This window comes from Zingiber officinale, chromosome 5A, assembly GCF_018446385.1.
Source record: "Zingiber officinale cultivar Zhangliang chromosome 5A, Zo_v1.1, whole genome shotgun sequence".
Taxonomy (NCBI): domain Eukaryota; kingdom Viridiplantae; phylum Streptophyta; class Magnoliopsida; order Zingiberales; family Zingiberaceae; genus Zingiber; species Zingiber officinale.
The window spans coordinates 6306255-6324706 of NC_055994.1; the positions used below are offsets into that span (position 1 = coordinate 6306255).

The 18452-nt window shown below is 37.9% G+C and overlaps 1 protein-coding gene across 2 annotated transcripts; it reads right to left on the reverse strand.

The window, feature by feature from the left end:
- Window positions 1-331: 331 nt before the first annotated feature.
- Window positions 332-18095, reverse strand: LOC121979380 (alpha-mannosidase I MNS4-like). 2 transcript variants are annotated; one of them, XM_042531373.1, is made up of 17 exons: window positions 17816-18095; window positions 16448-16567; window positions 16269-16361; window positions 16094-16180; window positions 15209-15299; window positions 14858-14913; window positions 13267-13339; window positions 12232-12341; window positions 11752-11802; window positions 11208-11296; window positions 10939-11020; window positions 10741-10854; window positions 10588-10667; window positions 9750-9885; window positions 9405-9475; window positions 9104-9332; window positions 332-994 (listed from the first exon to the last, which is right to left on the reverse strand). In XM_042531373.1, the coding sequence occupies exons 1-17, from the start codon at window positions 18065-18067 to the stop codon at window positions 755-757; spliced, it is 1974 nt and encodes a 657-aa protein (XP_042387307.1). In that variant the 5' UTR covers window positions 18068-18095; the 3' UTR covers window positions 332-754. The 2 variants fall into 2 exon arrangements, with proteins under 2 accessions (XP_042387307.1, XP_042387308.1); XM_042531374.1 differs by lacking the exons at window positions 16269-16361; window positions 16448-16567; window positions 17816-18095 and adding an exon at window positions 15824-15868 and having other exon boundaries at window positions 16094-16182.
- Window positions 18096-18452: the final 357 nt, after the last annotated feature.

Below are 18452 nucleotides of genomic sequence, written 5' to 3' on the forward strand. Positions count from 1 at the left end.
GGCAGTCCAATGTCTTGTTCAATGTACATGAGCACAAGACGCTGGAACTCTGAATCAATGTGGGTGTAGTTTGGTTAGCAAAGAGGGGCCACAGACTGTCTCGGTCGAGTGTCATCGACACAGATCCGTGTTAGCCCTCGGCTTGGCTCGTGGCACCTCTAGTCGCGAAGGGTTGCGCTTAGCCGCATGTGGCCAGCTGCTTTCTGTCTGGTTTGTTGAATTCACATTAAGAGCCAGCAAGCATTCATTGAGTATATGAACAGCAACCAACTCAATGTCAGTAATGAAGGGGCCAAACAGACAAGTCCTTGAATCCTATAAACAAATAAAATTTTAAACTGCAATTAATTAAGAAATAAATTAATCATTTCATATAATCTTACATTCCACAAAAAGGTAGTATTGACATGTTAGTCGTTTCTTAAACAAACAAACAAAAAAATAATCTCAATCTGGCTCCAAATAGATTTAACCCTATTGTACAATTTTACCACAAGGTATCTAGAAACATAAATGTTCCAAGTGTCTTTGTTTTCTCAGTTCTAACAGTTCTGTCATTGATGATAACTGCCAGGTGAAATCAAAAGAATGCTTGTAAATTCGCAGATCAATAATGATTTATCAACAAGATGACCGAATTCTTGATAAGCATTCGAAAACTTTGTATCGGCTGTCTGAGTTCTAAAACCCAAATGGCATTCATCATCGCTCAAAGGTAAATTACCGTCTTCTGTGGAATTCGTCCAAGCAAATTTCACTTAGCTGGTACATCCTTCTCTTGCTGTGTATCACCTTCATTGTGTTTAAGTTCCTCCTCTGGTTCCTGAATGCTATCGTTATCGTTGCTGTACTTGGTCGGTTTTGAACTTGGGTCAGTAACAACAATGACAGAGTGATCATGAAGTTGACTAGCTTCACTAGTGAAGGTATCCTCTTTATATTCGGTATATGAAATGCCAAACCTCTGGGCATGGGTCAAGCCTGGACAGTGTCCCTGTAGAATATTTCAATTTGTAAGAATGCCATAATAGATAAGAACTAATTTTCACTGTGATAAAAGGGATCAAATGAAATATTTTGTCCAGCAAGAATGTGCCATTCAGCCTAGTCTATCTATCCACCCTAACGGCCCAGTTAGTTCAGTCTGCTTGGCCTAATCAGAATACCCATGCCCAACTGGAATGTCTAGCCTGGTTGATATAACTAGCCAGCCCAACCGGCAAAATCTGCATAACCTGGTTTGCTCATTATAATATATAGTTTTGACTTTTTAAGCTTATGGAGTAAGAATATGTATTTAGTGTTGGGACCAAATATGTAGCTAGAGGGTGGATGAATAGCTCATCGCGTGCTAAATGTTCGTTGTAGCTAGTTTCTTCAGAAATACACAGCGGAAAAGACAGAAACAAACTACACAATGCTAACAAGGATGGTTTACTTGGTATCCACCTCACAAGAGGTGACTAGTCCAAGGATCCACACTTACTCACGCACCCTCCACTATGAATAACACTCCTTTATGGTAACTACCAAAGGCGGAGAAGCCCTACAAGTTCACACTACAAGGGAAAAGGAAAGGGATACAAAATACAAGCACAAAGCTTACAATGAGTACAAGAAAACCCTAACCCTAGCTTTCTTCCTCTTGCAGTAGATCCGCCTCTTGACTTGGAAGAACCTCCAAGAGCTTCAAGAACTGGCGGTGAGAACCCTGTGGAGAAGCTCTGTGATCGCTGGTGAAGATCGGAAGATGTGCTCGAGAGTTCTCTTAAAGTTCTACCGAAGGAATCGAGCGCCTGCAGCTTAATACGACGCCAACGGTCGGATCCCGATCGATTGGATTACTCCCAATCGATCAGGGAGGCTTTGGATCGATCAGTGGATCGATCCAGAGCGCCTCTGTGCTCTGCGGAATTTGCCTGGATCGATCAGCTGATCGATCCAGGGCTTATCGCGACAAAACGCGCCATCCCAATCGATCCACTGATCGATTGGGGTCTCTGGATCGATCCAGAGGCGTTTTGTGCGCTCTGCGACTTGCCCACTCGAGGCTTGTCATGGGGACCTTCCCAATCGATCGGCCGATCGATTGGGCATCAGCCAATCGATCGGTTGATCGATCCAAACTTGACCTGTTGGTTCATTATGCCTAGCATCCGGTCACCCTTGACCTGCTAGGACTCCCTCACCAAGTGTCCGGTCAATCCCTTTGACCCACTTGGACTTTTCTTCATCATGCTAAGTATCTGGTCACTCCCTTGACCTACTTGGACTTTCACCAGATGTCTAGTTAACCTTGACCCATCTGGATTTCTCCCGTGCCTGGCTTCACTCACCAGGACTTCCCTTCTGTCTAGCTTCACTTACTAGGACTTCTCTTCTTCCTGGCTTCACTCACCAGGACTTTCACCTAGCTTCACTCACTAGGATTTTCACCTGGCTTCACTCACCAGGATTTTCCTCTGCCTGACTTCACTCACCAGGACTTTCACCTAGCTTTACTCACTAGGATTTTCTGACTGCCTACCTTCACTCACTAGGTCTTTCACCTGGCTTCACTCACCAGGATTTTCCTTCTGCCTGGCTTCATTCACCAGGACTTCCAAACTGCCTATCTTCACTCACTAGGTCTTTCACCTGGCTTCACTCACCAGGATTTCCCTTCTGCCTAACATTCCAGTTAGGACTTTCCTATTCAAGTATCCGATCAACCTTGACCTACTCGACTCTTCTACAACCAAACTGATCAGACCCTGATCAGAGGGGAATTGCACCAAACAATCTCCCCAAATGAACAATTACACCTGCATTTGTCCATATCATCGAAGTCTTGTATTGTCAAACGTCGAAACCCTAACCAAGACTCAAGCTTGGTCAACCAGGTCAACCTTGACCTGAGGGATATTGCACCAACAATCTCCCCCTTTTTGATGTTTGACAATACCACTTGTAAGTTAGACTAATCCCATAGTCTAAACCTCCTTCATGCCACTAGGTAATGAAGACATAAGTTAAACCCTTCATTCTCCTCCTTAGAGGGCAAACTCCCTCTAGGTAATGAAGTCATAACTTAAACCCTTCATTCTCCCCCTATTGGCACACATCAACAACATGCCCCATCCTTGGGCACACATCAACAAATTCACTTGTTGAAAACTCTCCCCTTTGAGACTCTCCCCCTGAAGAGTTGCTCATCGTTGTTCACAACTTCACTCGTTGTGATCAACACGATAATGAAAGTCTCATACCCTTCATTATCCTTAACCCTACATTCTCCCATTAATGTAGTCAAATGTCCATCCTTGAGCATTTTTTAACTTAAACCACTTGAACAATGAGGATATCCACTCCCCATTAAAGTTCAAACGCTCAACCTTGAGCATGTTCGGAAAAGAAGGTTAATCACCTTCCAAGGTTCATGAAAAAATAGTTTTCATGTCTTTAAAGAGTCCCTCCCCCTAAAGACATGGTGGTAACTTCTGTCATTGCACCAACAATGACTTGGAATCCCTAAACCTTTAGGAAACCCAAATTTAGAAGTTTTGAGGTTCAAAAATTTAATATTGAAACAAACCTCAACCTAAACTTCAATTTAGTCTTCCTTAACCAATCCATCCTTGTTTTCAACACGAAAACACCCTTTTTATGTATACAAATGTATTTTTAAGGGTTTGGAATGGTTACCTAGACTAACCATGGTTAAAAAATGCTGAAATCAGGCTTTACCAGCCAAAATTAACAACTTCGATCGATTGGAGTTTGGTCCCAATCGATCAGACCATGCTGAATCGATCCACTGATCGATTCAGGAGGGCTGGATCGATCCAGACGGCTTCTGTTCGCGAGAAGCTTGCTCTCAATCGATCGCCCGATCGATTGAGACCCTTCAATCGATCGGGTGATCGATTGAGGTCCTGATATTTCTGAAATTCACTTTCAGTGAATTTCAGAAACCCGTAGAAAAATCTACAAAATTTCAAAAATCGTACAAATTTGTGCAGACATTATTTAGGGTATACTTTATCATGGAAAAATAGTTTTCTAAGAAAATAATTCATATTTTCAAAGATTTACACAAACTTAAAAACTTGCACAAGGTTTAGTGTTTTCTTCAAGTTTGTGTCTAACTATTCAATGGTGATTACTATCAAAAGATAACCTTCACCAAGGTTTTCCAAAAGCATTTAAAAACATTTTCAAAACCAATATCCCACCATGTTCCTTGGGCTTAATGCACATGACTTGTACATTAGCTTTCCCAATGATGTGAAAACACATAACTATGTGTTTTGATGAACTTAAAAACTCAAAAGAATGCACTAAATTAACATCTTGAGTTTTGTTCATCATCCTAACACCTCACTTGTATCTATTGTGCACAAAACACATACAAGTCATCTTATAGGTCTTTGTGAGATGTAAATTTTGATTTTTCCCTAATCTAGGGATCATGCATATCTATCTAGACATTTTGAGTGGTAAACATCCACCAAGGATGTTACTTGTTGATTCCACTTGTTTATAAATGCCTTTTGTTTTTAATTTTAAGGAAATAAACATAATGCATGATAATGTTATGGCATACATAAAAAAGAAATAATTTTCAAAAGAAAATTTTCCTATAACTACATGATGTATGTATGACATGACATAGTATTTTTGTATTTTCATGATAAGGCATGAGTGCAACAATAAAACATGATGTCATGGCATATAATGGACAAACAATCATGGCAAAGTTTAGTATAAACAAAATATACCTAGATTATCTATCTAAGTATCCTTAACCTTAGCTAATCCTAAAACTTAAACCCTAGATTGCCCAAAGTGCTTCAAGAAAGTGCCAAATCCTAAATTGGTATTTCTAATTCTTTTGATTAATTTATGCCAATTGAAATTAAGCATATTCCTCAAGTGTTGCCATATTTCATTTTTTCACAAGAGTAGCACTTTAAATTAAGGCTCAAATTGTCTTTAATTTCCTAAGAACATACCAAAATCTCAACTTGGTAGTTCTTATGATTTTCCAATATGTGTCATTTTAAAATAAAACCAAAACTTCTCAAATTTGGCACATTTTACTCTTTCAAATAGTAAATCATAAATCTATTTCATTTTCAAAGGTTGATAATAACCTTGAAAATGCTCCTTGAGTGTCAATTTCTTCAAAGTTGGGTTAACTACCCTTCTTCTTAGAGTTGACACTCTCTAACCCATCTATGGGTAGAGAAGATGCTCCTAGGAACCCAAAACCTATTGGTGCTCATTGGATGCTCTAGGTATTTACTAGGGATAACTTCCCTAGATACCTTCCTAGTGACCTTGTTTGACTTCTTAGAAGCCTTAGTCACCTTTTCTAAGTCAACTCTAGGGATTGCTTCTTTTGTGACCTTGTTTGTGACTTTCTTAGACTTCTTAGAAGTCTTAGTCACGTTTGTTGTTGCAAAGATACTTCTAGGGATAACTTCCCTTGTATCCTTGACTTGACCTCTAGACTTAGGGTTGGTTCCATAGCTATATGGAACCCTATGGTAAGTAGGTACATTCTTTTTGATTTTAGGTTTGTATCCCAAACCTCTATGGCCCTTGGATGACCCTTGTTGTCCTAAACCTCATTTTGCCCTTTAAGGATATCTTCCATCATTTTTAGGATCTTTTCTAGTTTGTCAAGTCTCGGCCTCAAGACTTGATTTTCCATCACTAAGTCCTTAGTTTTTGGTTTTCCATTAAATCCATGAGCATTTTTATTTCTAGGCTTGTAGCTAAAATCCTTAGAGTTCTTGCCTAGACTTTTATCTACATTCCTATCCCTAGGTGCAGTGGTTTTAGCATGAAAGGCTATATGATTTTCTTTAACTTTATCATGCCTCCTATTTTCATGGTAAATAGCATTAAAATGATATAGGTTAGTACTAGCATGCTCTTTACCATAATTTAAAGGGGTAGGCTCAACAAAAGTTACCTTTCTTTTTACCTTGGAGGCTCCCCCTTGAATTGAGCTTCCTCCAAGAGCCTTGACCACCTTCTTCTTCCCCTTAGGGCATTGGCTTCGGTAATGCCCCTTTTGGTTGCACAAGAAGCACACAATGTGCTCCTTGCTCTTCTTTGTTCCGGGGATGGTCTCCTTGGGCTTCTCCTTGCTCTTTTGTGCCACTTGACCCTTCTTCTTGGCCAATTTAGGGCATTTACTTTTGTAATGCCCTTTTTCCCTACATTCAAAGCATATAATATGATTTTTATTATTAATTGAAATTGTTATACCTTTGCTTGTAGGAGTGGCATCTTCTCCTTTTAATCCGGAGGTAGAAGCTTCCTCTTGATCCGAAGATGATACTCCATTTGATTTTGCTTGACTTGTGGAGGTGGAAGCTTCTTCATCCTCTTCTTCTTTTGACCCGGATGTGAAGGCTTCTTCTTGCTCCGGGGTCAATGATCTACACTCCCCCTCAATCCTAGAGGTGGAGGCTTGATCTTCTTCTTCATCCTCTTGTACATGAAACAAGGAATATGCTCCTTTCTTGCTCTTTTGGTTGCATTCCTTTGAGGATGAAGTTTCTTCTTGGACTTCTTCTTCGGAAGTTGAGCATCTTTCAACTTCGGAGTCCTTCTCTTGGTCTTGCTCCAATGAGTCGCCCTCTTTGGATTCCTCTTGATTCGGTACAGTGGAGGGGATCTCATGAATTGATGCCAACTTGCTCTAAAGCTCCTTGGCATCCTTGAATTCTCCAACTGAGCCAAAATATCATTGCTTGGCAATAAGTTGACCAAAAGCTTGGTCACTTTATCGTTTGCCTTGCTCCTTTGAACTTGCTCTTGACTCCATTTTCTTTTCTTGAGAGGCTTGCCCTTGGAGTTTGTTGGAGCTTCAAATCCTTCCATGAGAGCAAACCATTGCTCTATCTCCATCATCAAGAAATTTTCAATTCTTGATCTCCAAGAATCGAAGCTTGTAGATGTGTACGGTGGAGCCACCCTTGTGTCAAATCCAAATCCATCTTGGAATTACATCTTGAAGTTGAGCTTCTTGAATTCTTTGACTTTGATAATTCTTGCTCCAACTTCTTCACCCTCTAGCTTTGCTTGTTTTGTTTGCCCCTTCCGGCGATGATTCCGGTGAAGAGCGACCTCGCTCTGATACCACTTGTGGGGCCAAATATGTAGCTAGGGGGGGGGGGGGGGGGAATAGCTCGTCGCGTGCTAAATGCTCGTTGTAGCTTGTTTCTTCAGAAATACGCAGCGGAAAAGACAGAAACAAACTACACAATGCTAACAAGGATGGTTTACTTGGTATCCACCTCACAAGAGGTGACTAGTCCAAGAATCCACACCTACTCACGCACCCTCCACTATGAATAACACTCCTTTATGGTAACTACCAAAGGCGGAGAAGCCCTACAAGTTCACACTACAAGGGAAAAGGAAAGGGATATAAAATACAAGCACAAAGCTTACAATGAGTACAAGAAAACCCTAACCCTAGCTTTCTTCCTCTTGCAGTAGATCCGCCTCTTGACTTGGAAGAACCTCCAAGAGCTTCAAGAACTGGCGGTGAGAACCTTGAAAAGCTCTGTGATCGCTGGTGAAGATCGGAAGATGTGCTCGAGAGTTCTCTTAAAGTTCTACCGAAGGAATCGAGCGCCTGCAGCTTAATACGACGCCAACGGTCGGATCCCGATCGATTGGATTGCTCCCAATTGATCGGGGAAGCTTTGGATCGATCAGTGGATTGATCCAGAGCGCCTTTGTGCTCTGCGGAATTTGCCTGGATCGATCGGTTGATCGATCCAGGGCTTATCGCGACAAAACGCGCTACCCCAATCGATCCACTGATCGATTGGGGTCTCTGGATCGATCCACTGATCGATCCAGAGGCGTTCTGTGTGCTCTGCGACTTGCCCACTCAAGGCTTGTCGCGGGGACCTTCCCAATCGATCGGCCGATCGATTGGGCATCAGCCAATCGATCCAGACTTAGTTTTTGCCCAAAACCAAGTCCCAAGCCCCCAAACCAACATTCGGTCAATCCATGACCTGTTGGTTCATCATGCCTAGCATCCGGTCACCCTTGACCTGCTAGGACTCCCTCACCAAGTGTCCGGTCAATCCCTTTGACCCACTTGGACTTTTCTTCATCATGCCAAGTATCTGGTCACTCCCTTGACCTACTTGGACTTTGACCAGATGTCTGGTCAACCTTGACCCATCTGGATTTCTCCCGTGCCTGGCTTCACTCACCAGGACTTCCCTTCTGTCTAGCTTCACTTACTAGGACTTCTCTTCTTCCTGGCTTCACTCACCAGGACTTTCACCTAGCTTCACTCACTAGGATTTTCACCTGGCTTCACTCACCAGGATTTTCCTCTGCCTGACTTCACTCACCAGGACTTTCACCTAGCTTTACTCACTAGGATTTTCTTACCGCCTAGCTTCACTCACTAGGTCTTTCACGTGGCTTCACTCACCAGGATTTTCCTTCTGCCTGGCTTCACTCACCAGGACTTCCAAACTGCCTATCTTCACTCACTAGGTCTTTCACCTGGCTTCACTCACCAGGATTTCCCTTCTGCCTAACATCCCAGTTAGGACTTTCTCAGTCAAGTATCCGGTCAACCTTGACCTACTCGACTCTTCTACAACCAAACTGATCAGACCCTGATCAGAGGGGAATTGCACCAAACAATCTCCCCAAATGAACAATTGCACTTGCATTTGTCCATACTACCTAAGCCTGGTTTGCTCATTATAATATATAGTTTTGACTTTTTAAGCTTATGGAGTAAGAATATGTATTTTTTAGAGAATGGAACAAAGAAATAGCTATTCTTTGTGTTATCACAATTTCATGGGAATGGATAATCCAAGCTCTTTTATGCAATCAAACATCGGAATATACTTGTTTTAAAATTAGGGAATAGAATGGGATTTGTTCTAGTTGGCCCGTAATATTTGCTAAGTATCCTGCTGTTAAAGAGACATTGTATTGGTATCCCATAACATAGAGTTCAATACATCCTCAGACAGGGGGGAGGGGGTTGACTGCCGGTCACTTTTTGGATTGTAAGAGATTCACCAAAAAAAAAAAAAGAAGAGGATGTTATTCATACCTTCATGAAACCTGAAGTTGAAAATGAATTCTGGGTATTGAACTGATGAACTTGGGTTCTATGAGGATGAGTATTATTTGTTTCCTGATGTTTAAGTGTTGTCTCATAGCCATCATATCCATGTTTAGCTTCATCTTTGCAAAATGCTCCAAAATACGAGCAGTGCTCATTGATAAAAGATATTTCCGGAGTAATAGGCAAAAGGTGACCCTCTGTACTAAATATGTACCTGCAGTTAAAGAGATCAGTTAAAAAGCTTTACTTGTAGTAGAATATTCAAGCTATATCTAATGATACTTACTTGTATGGCCCATTCTCAACAATATTATCTGGACCCACAGCTAAATCAAAAAGCAACCAAAGATATTTAACCTGCAATGTTTTATAAGTTAGGTATGATATAAGAAGCTACTTGTTCAGTGCAGATAGAGTTAAATTATGAGGGAAAAAACTGCAGCTCCTTGCAGATTTATGAAAGTGAATACATATCAGGTCCAAAGAAGAATTAGTTTAACAATGAATGATGCAGGCTATTCTTAAACCATATGGATGGAATTTGGCTTTCACATTATGATTCAGTATTTCACCTATAGTTGAAATGAGTTAGCCGAACTTCATGTTAATACAAAATGTAACTCATCCTTACTGTTTCAGCAAGGAAAAAACTTTCCATATGATCATCCTGCTCGTGAGTCTCTACATCTGCTATGTGACAATATCCACATGGGCACCTAGCTCCATATTGAAGACTTGCCACCATGTCCCTTCCAACATTAAGGTACCTGGTTGACATATGAACATTTGCATATATGTAATGCCCACAGATAATATTTGATTGTACGAGTATAAGGTGTATTTCATTAGAGACAAAAGATGTAAACAAATATCAAACTATTGTGCAAGCATCATGTGAACAAGTACACAGATTACCTTAAACTCAGATGGCATGTAAAATGAAATAATACATAAAGAGGTAAACATGGAATGAGAATCACAATTGAGTGGATGCAAGAAATGTTAAAATCCTAACTTTTAGCTCAGGGGAAGTACCATGAGTCATGTCAGTCTAAGTAGAACATGAACCAGACACATCAACAATTGGTTATTAGTGTTGTGCAATTTATTCTAAGCAGAAACAGAAAAGATTGTTTTTCATATTCCTTGTTCACTTCTCAGACAGCAAGCTCACAGATGAAAGTTGCTACAATTCTAAAACACCTAGCGTATAGCAAGATTTTCTGGATACAGCTTCTAAAACAAGTACCACTATTGTTAGCAAGAAGTTCATGCCATTTTATCTCTCTATACAAGAGAGCCTTGTGCAAGTCAAGGATTTCTAGAATAGATTTGATATTTTAACTGCTTGCCTTTCATAGAGTTTGGAAAAGAACCATCTAGCCAAAACACAAATAGTTGGGAGAAATACTTGATGACGATGATGATGATGATTAAGAAACTTCTGATTCACAGTTCAAAGAGCATACCTGGGATCTCTGGTAGCTTTAAATAGCCAGTAATTACTCTCAATCAATTCTGGTCTCAAGGGATAACTCTTTTGACCAAGCTGAAATTGAAGAAACAAGCTATGTTAAGAAAACTATGGGGTAAACAGAAAAAATATAACTTAATTGAAGTACCTGAACATTCATAGTTGCAAGATTAAAGCCCTCTGGAGTAAATCCATATCTTTTCCAGACACTGAAGAAAGCAGCATGTGTGCGAATAGCAGGATCAATATCTCCAGCTAAAACCTTACAATTAATATAATCAGCAAAGCAGGAATATTAACTGTTAAACCTACAATAATTTTTTTTACAAAAGTAAATGTTTAAAACCTGAAGCCCTGGCCAGAATGCTTGTAAACTGTTAAACAATGGCCAGACTGTAGCAGCAGAGTTCATATTCACCTCCACATACCTGTAAGTTGTTATAAAGGACAAACAATCCAGAGAAATGCATTTGACTGCATCAGTTAAAAGAATGATTGTGAAAGCATGGAAAATATTAGAAGCTCGCAAAATAAGGAATCAGAAATCAAGGAATACTCAAAGAACATAAAAATTGAAATTAAAGTTTAATAGAAGAGGAAGAAATGATGACACACCAAGGATCGTGGTGGAGGTAACGCATAGCTGCCTTGTAAGCTTCTTGAAACATAAATAAGTACTCCTCATCTCCAAACAACAAATATGCCTGTTAAAGGACCAACAGGTGTAAATGAATATATACAATGAAATTTCAATTCACAACAGAAAAAGGGCTATTGTCAAGCAAAAAAGAATGGTCTGCTTAACTCCATATTGACAATGGATTGGAAGCTATACAATTTTCAAATTCAAAAAATAATGTGAATTTTGGTTGTCCTTTGTGTAGAACACTTTCTTAGTGGCATCCTAGTGAGAATATATACCATTTTATCTTCCCTTCTAGGCTTGATAGAGCTGTTTTGTTTAAACAACCCTCAAAGGCCCAAGGGAATGAGACAAGCTTATAGCAAATTGAATTGTATGAACATGCATAGTTCCCCTGGGCAAGGCCTATTGGGGCCTTATTGTATCAGACTAGGCAGAAGTAAAGCCCTAGCAAAGATGAAGGTGATAGAGGCTAGAAGATTAATTAATGTATGTGAATTAAGTAAGCAAACATGCCTTCAGAAGGTATTCATAGAAAGAATCAATGCTCGTTCCTATCCCAGCATCCTGCATGGAGACAAATGGGAGCATTGTAATTCAAAATATTGGGATAACCACTCATAAGATTAAAGCATAATATTTCCATGCCTTAATTGAAAAAGTCCCATACAAAAATTGCAAACAAGCATGTTTTAAGTACAAAAAAAGTAGGAAAGTCTTGAAACAATGAATCATAAGGATCAGCACTTAAAAGCACTTGATATGAGTCTAAGGTTCTCATGTACTCTCAGCAGTTGCAAGCTGTTGATGGGTTGCAGGTTGGTTCACATCCTTCCATTTACAACAGAGTCCATATTATCTGTGCTTGGTGTCCAGGGAATGACATATGAAAAAAGGTTATCATGTCTTCGAACATAAAACTTACAATCATGTACTGCTCATAACAATATAAATCTAAATCCATTATTATGAAAATAAAGACAAGAGAGACATTACCTTTTGAGTCCACTCACCAGTGAAAATGTTGATATGAGCTCCAACAAGGTTGATCTTTGATTTGCGAGCCCATATTCCCCGCACAGCATTCTTTGTAACTTGCTCAAAAACTGCAGGATCACAATATATGCAACAAAGTCATGGAATAATCCAATATTAATTGAATCTAGAAGAATTAACATTATGCATTTCCAGTGTCAAAACACCAGAGTAATTTTCAACTAATCTGACACCATTTAGCAATAACATTACAGCACATGTTATTTGCCCTTTTTATCCAGTTTATTGAAGCAAGAGGAAAGCAGCTCGCCCTGCTTATATGGCAAAAGCACTGATGATCAATCATATATGATGGAAAAAGCAGCTCCTCTTTCATTTACTTTAGGGGGAAAAAATACAAAGTCTTCTCAACTACATGAAGCGGACATAATAAATCCTAAGAAAGACATGGTGAATACAGTAAAGAAAATTGAATTTTCAACATGAGGACATTATCATTTGACGAGTTAAATGGTGATGTAGAATACAGTATCCCACGACCAAACAAAGTATCAAATAAACACTTGACAACTTCAGAAAAATCAAATTTTCAACATGAGATCCTTATCATTTGATGAATTAAATAGATCAACAAAATTTGGTCCCCCTCATTAGAAATATAAAATTCCTACATGTAACAGTTGGATCTGGAGTCCATGCGAGCTTTGCTTTCTATTTAAGGGTTCACTATTTCCATGCTTCTATCTTCATCTGTAATCACCCAAGGAGGGAAGATTACCTAATTTTCTAGCAAACAACAAGGTGCCATGTTTTATGCATTAACATGTTTCTACAACAGGTAGTGGTAAAGAGGCAGAATTTTTATCATAGAGTGGAACTCAATTGATCATTCTGGTTACTGAGAAAGTAGGTGCATCTTAAACTAAATTTTCCAAGAAAGCATCATAATCTGGAAGTGTATAATTATGCAATGAGTTGGTGTTACTGATGGAACAAAAAAAATTTCTTACTTCAAACATCAAATATTGAACTAACCTGGGTTGCCAGTTAAACGACTAAGCACCCCAAATTCCAATGTCAGAGTGCCACCACCTGCTGTTGATGTTATCTGTAACCAGAAAACATATCATTGAATAGCCTAAGCTTCAAAATTTGCAGAATTGACAAATTATAACCATATTATAACTAAGCTCCAAACTTTAAAAAAAAAAAATGAAAGTCGTAAAACTCAACAATTCATATTCTCCAGGATGAGTTAAATGGAAGTATACAAAATTTTTAACTATTATACTCATATATCACTAGGTAAATATACAGCCATGAATTTTAACAAACAATATAAGGAGATTTTGGAGAGGCATGTCCTAAATGTTCTAACAGAATCAGAAACAGGTACATCAGTAAATCTACTAGGTTTGGCTATAGGAAAGAGTATTTTATGTCACCAGGACTATAGACTGACTTAACAAGAATAAAATATTCAAATGAATTAAATTATTTTTTATTACATCAATTGAATTTTTTTTTGGCCTCCCTCTACCCTTCAGATATTCTATTACACTGATTCTCACCCTATCTTCCTTTATTTTACCATCTCTTCGAGCTACACCTATTTGGTTTCAAATATTAATTTTCTTGTCCGATCCTTTCTAGTAATGTCATGAATTCATTTAACATTATCATCTCTACAACCTTAATTTTTTTCTAAGTGTTGCTTCCTAACGATCAAACACTCCAATTCATAATGTAAGGCAGGTTGTACCCTAGTCTTACAGATTTTTCTTTTAGCCTAAGAGGCACATGATGGTCACAAAGGAATCTAAAAGCTTCCCACCATTTCAATTCTCCTCTATCTTTATTAATGATATCCTCATTAATGTGTACTTCTCATAGGACAATAGATCTAAGAAACTAAACTTTAACTTACAACAATTCTATGTCCACCCATCTGGACTATCCTCTTGCTTCTTCTCTTATTACTGAAAGTGCATTACATGTATTCATTTTTTTCCTACTTACCTCAAATCCTTTAGTTTCTAAAGGTGCTATTAGGTGAAAATATGACAGAAATAAATAAATTAATCCTAGAAAACAACTATAAGACATCATGAAATTTAAGGTAGATGAAGTTTGAGTCTGGAAGCAACAAACTTGTTCAGAGAAGTCAACTCAGTGAAGTCAACTCTTGAGAATGACCAGAGGTAAATTGATTTTAAATTTGATGTAAAATTGGATCAGGCTTAAGATGGGAGATAAAATACATGCCAAAAGTCAAGTGCGATGATATAAAAATAAGACATTATCAAAGCTAAACAGTTTGCAATCCCTTGTGGATTTGAAAACAAGCTGTAATAACAATAATCAGAAAAGCACAGAAAGAGAAAAGCCTCATGGTTCAAATAAATGGTGTGAATGACCCCTTTTAGTGATGAATCAATCTGGCAAAACAGAGCAATGTTCAAGATTGTTTTGACATGTGCACGCAAAACAAAATCCTGATTGTTCATGCTAACATATTATCACAATTAGAAAATCATAAAGGGAGACAATGCCACAAATTATACAGTTTGATCCATATTCATCTGTTCATTCTTAAATTCTTCATCATCCAAAACTAACAACTTGCCTTGCTTTCGTTTTCATCAACTCCATGTAACAAATTGACAGATCCAAATGGGATTCCTGTGAGAAAAAGGAAGTTGAAATAATCCAAAGATCAACATAACTAATATGGAATTAGTAGGCTCAGTCTGAACACAAGGCATTCTCCAACAGAAAAAAAGAAGGAAAAACTGCAACTGACTGTCTTTTTCTTTTCATTTTATAGAAACTCTACTGAAGAAGATGAATAATAGAATGGTTACAATGTAATTTGGGGATGAAACAACAACATAGTTGACCAGTAGGCACATAGACAATAACCAGATACATTAATTAGAAGATAATATGTGTATAATGTAGACACAAAAGTTAGAACCTGTGGGAGTGTCAAAGGCAGGCAGTAATCTTTGTGCCAAATCCGCAGACAAATGAAGTAATTGATCATCATAGGATTGAATCTTCATACCCTGTGAGATATCTTCTCTATGAGTTCCTATTTGAAATTTTGCAATAAAGTTTACTGAATCTGTTGAATGCACAAGAAATATGAAGAAATTTTCACATGAGCATGCATAGTGGAACTCTAACCTAGAAAATATACTTTCTGCTAGTGTTGTTAACTTGTTTTTATCTAGAATTCATTGTCCAATTTTTTTATGAAACAAATCATATCAGAGAGAATAACTGAATAAACCCACCTCGAGATATTATCCCATGGGTAACTAAGGGTGATGACCACAGGTCAAAAGCTAAGAGTCCTTGACTCCTATGAACTTTTGTACATCCACCAACAACATTCACATCTTATTAATGTGATTCCTATCTTCAAATTATAAGTTCACATATAATATGTGATGGTAGCTAATAATCTTGCCTAAATATTGTTATGATCAAGTGATTGTCTATCCATTATTCATACAACTGCCCCGATAGTGATACTTGCAATACAGAAAATAAGTCATTGGTGTGAACAAACAAATCTCAAAGATACCTGACACATAAAGCAGCATAACCTCGCAAACTTAAGTTAAAAAGGCTGTAAATCCAAACAATGAAATAAGACTATTTAGAACATTTTAGCAAGTAGCAATATTAGGTCCATATAGGCACTGTGAAAAATGATATTCAGAATAATAATACAAGCTTTTCCTTTAGAAACACTAATGAGAAATATGCTAGCTAGCACTAACAAAATGCAATTTCTGATTAGCGACTTACAAAGGCTCATGTCTAACTATACTTTGGACAATGAATCACATACCGTAGAGTAGTCACTGGCAATGAGATGAGCAGAGAGCAAACCCCCAAGAATCCTAATTGTGGTCTCAAAAACTGAAACTGTTTTATTCTGCATAAATGCAGTAAGTTTTAGAGATTGAACATCTATGCTATATTTTACAAACACAAAAGTGTTAGAGAAGGGAACCAATGATTACAATTGCAAAGTTAACATTTTTAGAGACCCATTCAACAGCTTCACCGAATCTTTCACTATCCCCCAGTAATGCCAAGGTATCCAAGGAGTCTATCTACTCAAATATAACAACAAACATTAGAAACTGATTTCAAAGTTGATTATAGAGCAAAGTATTTGTGGGAAATAAATAGCCCTTACGAGAGTTAAGGCATAACCACCAAGCGAGTCTTCTCCTTTGCAACTCAAGGGTCTTAATTCATCAAGAGGAAAAGCATGCTGAATATATCCATTGAAAGCGTGATAAAACATCTCACGCACCTATGTCAAGAAAGAGGTATACGCACGGCTAAAACAAACTGATGAGTATCTGATTCTAATATAACTACTAAATAATCAATTTTATGAGTTTATTTCAAAAGAGAACGCAATGCATGTCCCAACTATTTGCTGTGACCTAAATGAATCTTACTGACATCAAGTTTTATGCAAAGCTGTCTTGTTAGCATTGGTACTGGTAAAACAAATGTTGTCCATTCCATTTTGGTTTGGTCTCCTTCTACCTTGCTAAACAAAATTTTCTTCTTTCGACTTCTATAAAGGGCATATCAAACTGTTCATACATTTAATTGAGTTTAACAACACGTGCAAAAAAAATGAAGTGCAAGTTAGTTCATAAAAACAAATGCCTAGAACATTAGTGAACATAATTCACATACTGAAGAAAATACATTTCCCCTGAACAAATAGTTGATGTTTAGACTACCACCTCAAACCAAGTCCTAAGCAGAATGGCTCTAGCAGAGAAGAATTAAATTAATTCAGAAGTAGAATGGTCAACTAAATCGAGTGCATGGATAAAGAGAACACAATTTCCTGTGTTATCTAAAAGTTGTTGGTTTCAACCATAGAAAAGTTCTTCAGCAAAATACATTATGCATTCACTCTGTTTACTAACTTTTCGTAGGTCAGTTTAACAGAAAAAGCAGCAAATGAAAAAAACAAAAGCCTACGATCCAATTCAAAATGTGAATGACATGTGAAGAGCTACAATAACCAAAAATGGATCATCAAGAAGGAAATGCCATACCACATCAAGACTAAAACGTCATAGTAGAATGTGAAAATCCATATTGAAGTTTCTGAGAAGTAAGAAGATACTAACAACAATAGTTTAAATCAGAAATTAAAAATGGCATATTCCAATGCCTTTCAAATTTAACAATTTACAACTGTAGATAATATAGCCACGTAGATTTCCATGAAATTCAAATTCCATTGAAAGAGAATCTTATCAGAAACCATAAGCTAACGTATGAAGGGTCGTCTAATCCAATTAAGAAGATACGAAAACCAAAAACCTTACCACTAAGCCACTGCAAACGACATATTTAAAGGAAAACAACCAAAACCCCCCAATTTTCTACCAATGAATTCCATGTACAGATCTGGGCAGTCAAACCTTCATCCAAGATCAATTTTTTTTCGGAGACAAAGGACGCCCATTACCGCTTCCAAAGAAAAAGGGAAGAAGGAAACCAGATCTGTCAATTAACAACGAAGCGATACCTCGTCTCTGAGCTCTTTGGCCTCCGAGGGAGTGACTCCATCCGCAAAAACTCCGGGCAAAAAAACCACGGAAGATGCTACAAGAAGTAGAACCAACGGTCTCAACTTCATTCCTTTCTCTCCGTCAAGGGATCGCCAACCTCGCTTCTTCGTCTGGAGTTCGACACGATTCAGACAGCAGAGAGAAACAGAGCTGGGCGGCTGGCAGCTGGAGTCTGGTGGATTACCGATTCTGGCTATGTAAACGAGCATGCCAAGGTAAACGGCGGCGGCCACCCCATTCGATAAAGAAAAGGGAGGATAAAAATTAAATGCTCTTTAAAAAAAAAATTGAATTAAAAAAATAAAATAAATAAAAACACTACTCCCTAGAATCTCTTTTTCGATTTAATACCAAAATTAAATTTCTCCCTAAATTTCCTTTAAAAACATTAAAATTTATTAGCTGTCTATACAGCATTGCACATAGTCGACGTAGATAAGTTTTTAAAATATCTAAATTATATATTATAATTTTAAAATTATCAACTTTTATATCCATTTTTTATTTTACCTCGTCCTCAAATTAATTTAATTAAAAAAAAATCGATTGACTTTTTAAAATTAATTTCTTCCTATTTATTTACATAGAGACCTT

Excerpts from the sequence above, each read along its gene's own strand:
- LOC121979380 (XM_042531373.1), bottom strand. The coding sequence starts at position 18,067 with ATGCTCGTTTACATAGCCAGAATCGGTAATCCACCAGACTCCAGCTGC. Across the intron at positions 16,568-17,815 it reads CCAAAGAGCTCAGAGACGAG|GTGCGTGAGATGTTTTATCA; the intron begins GTATCGCTTCGT and ends TTCTTGACATAG. Across the intron at positions 13,340-14,857 it reads TTGATGAAAACGAAAGCAAG|ATAACATCAACAGCAGGTGG; the intron begins GCAAGTTGTTAG and ends TTCTGGTTACAG.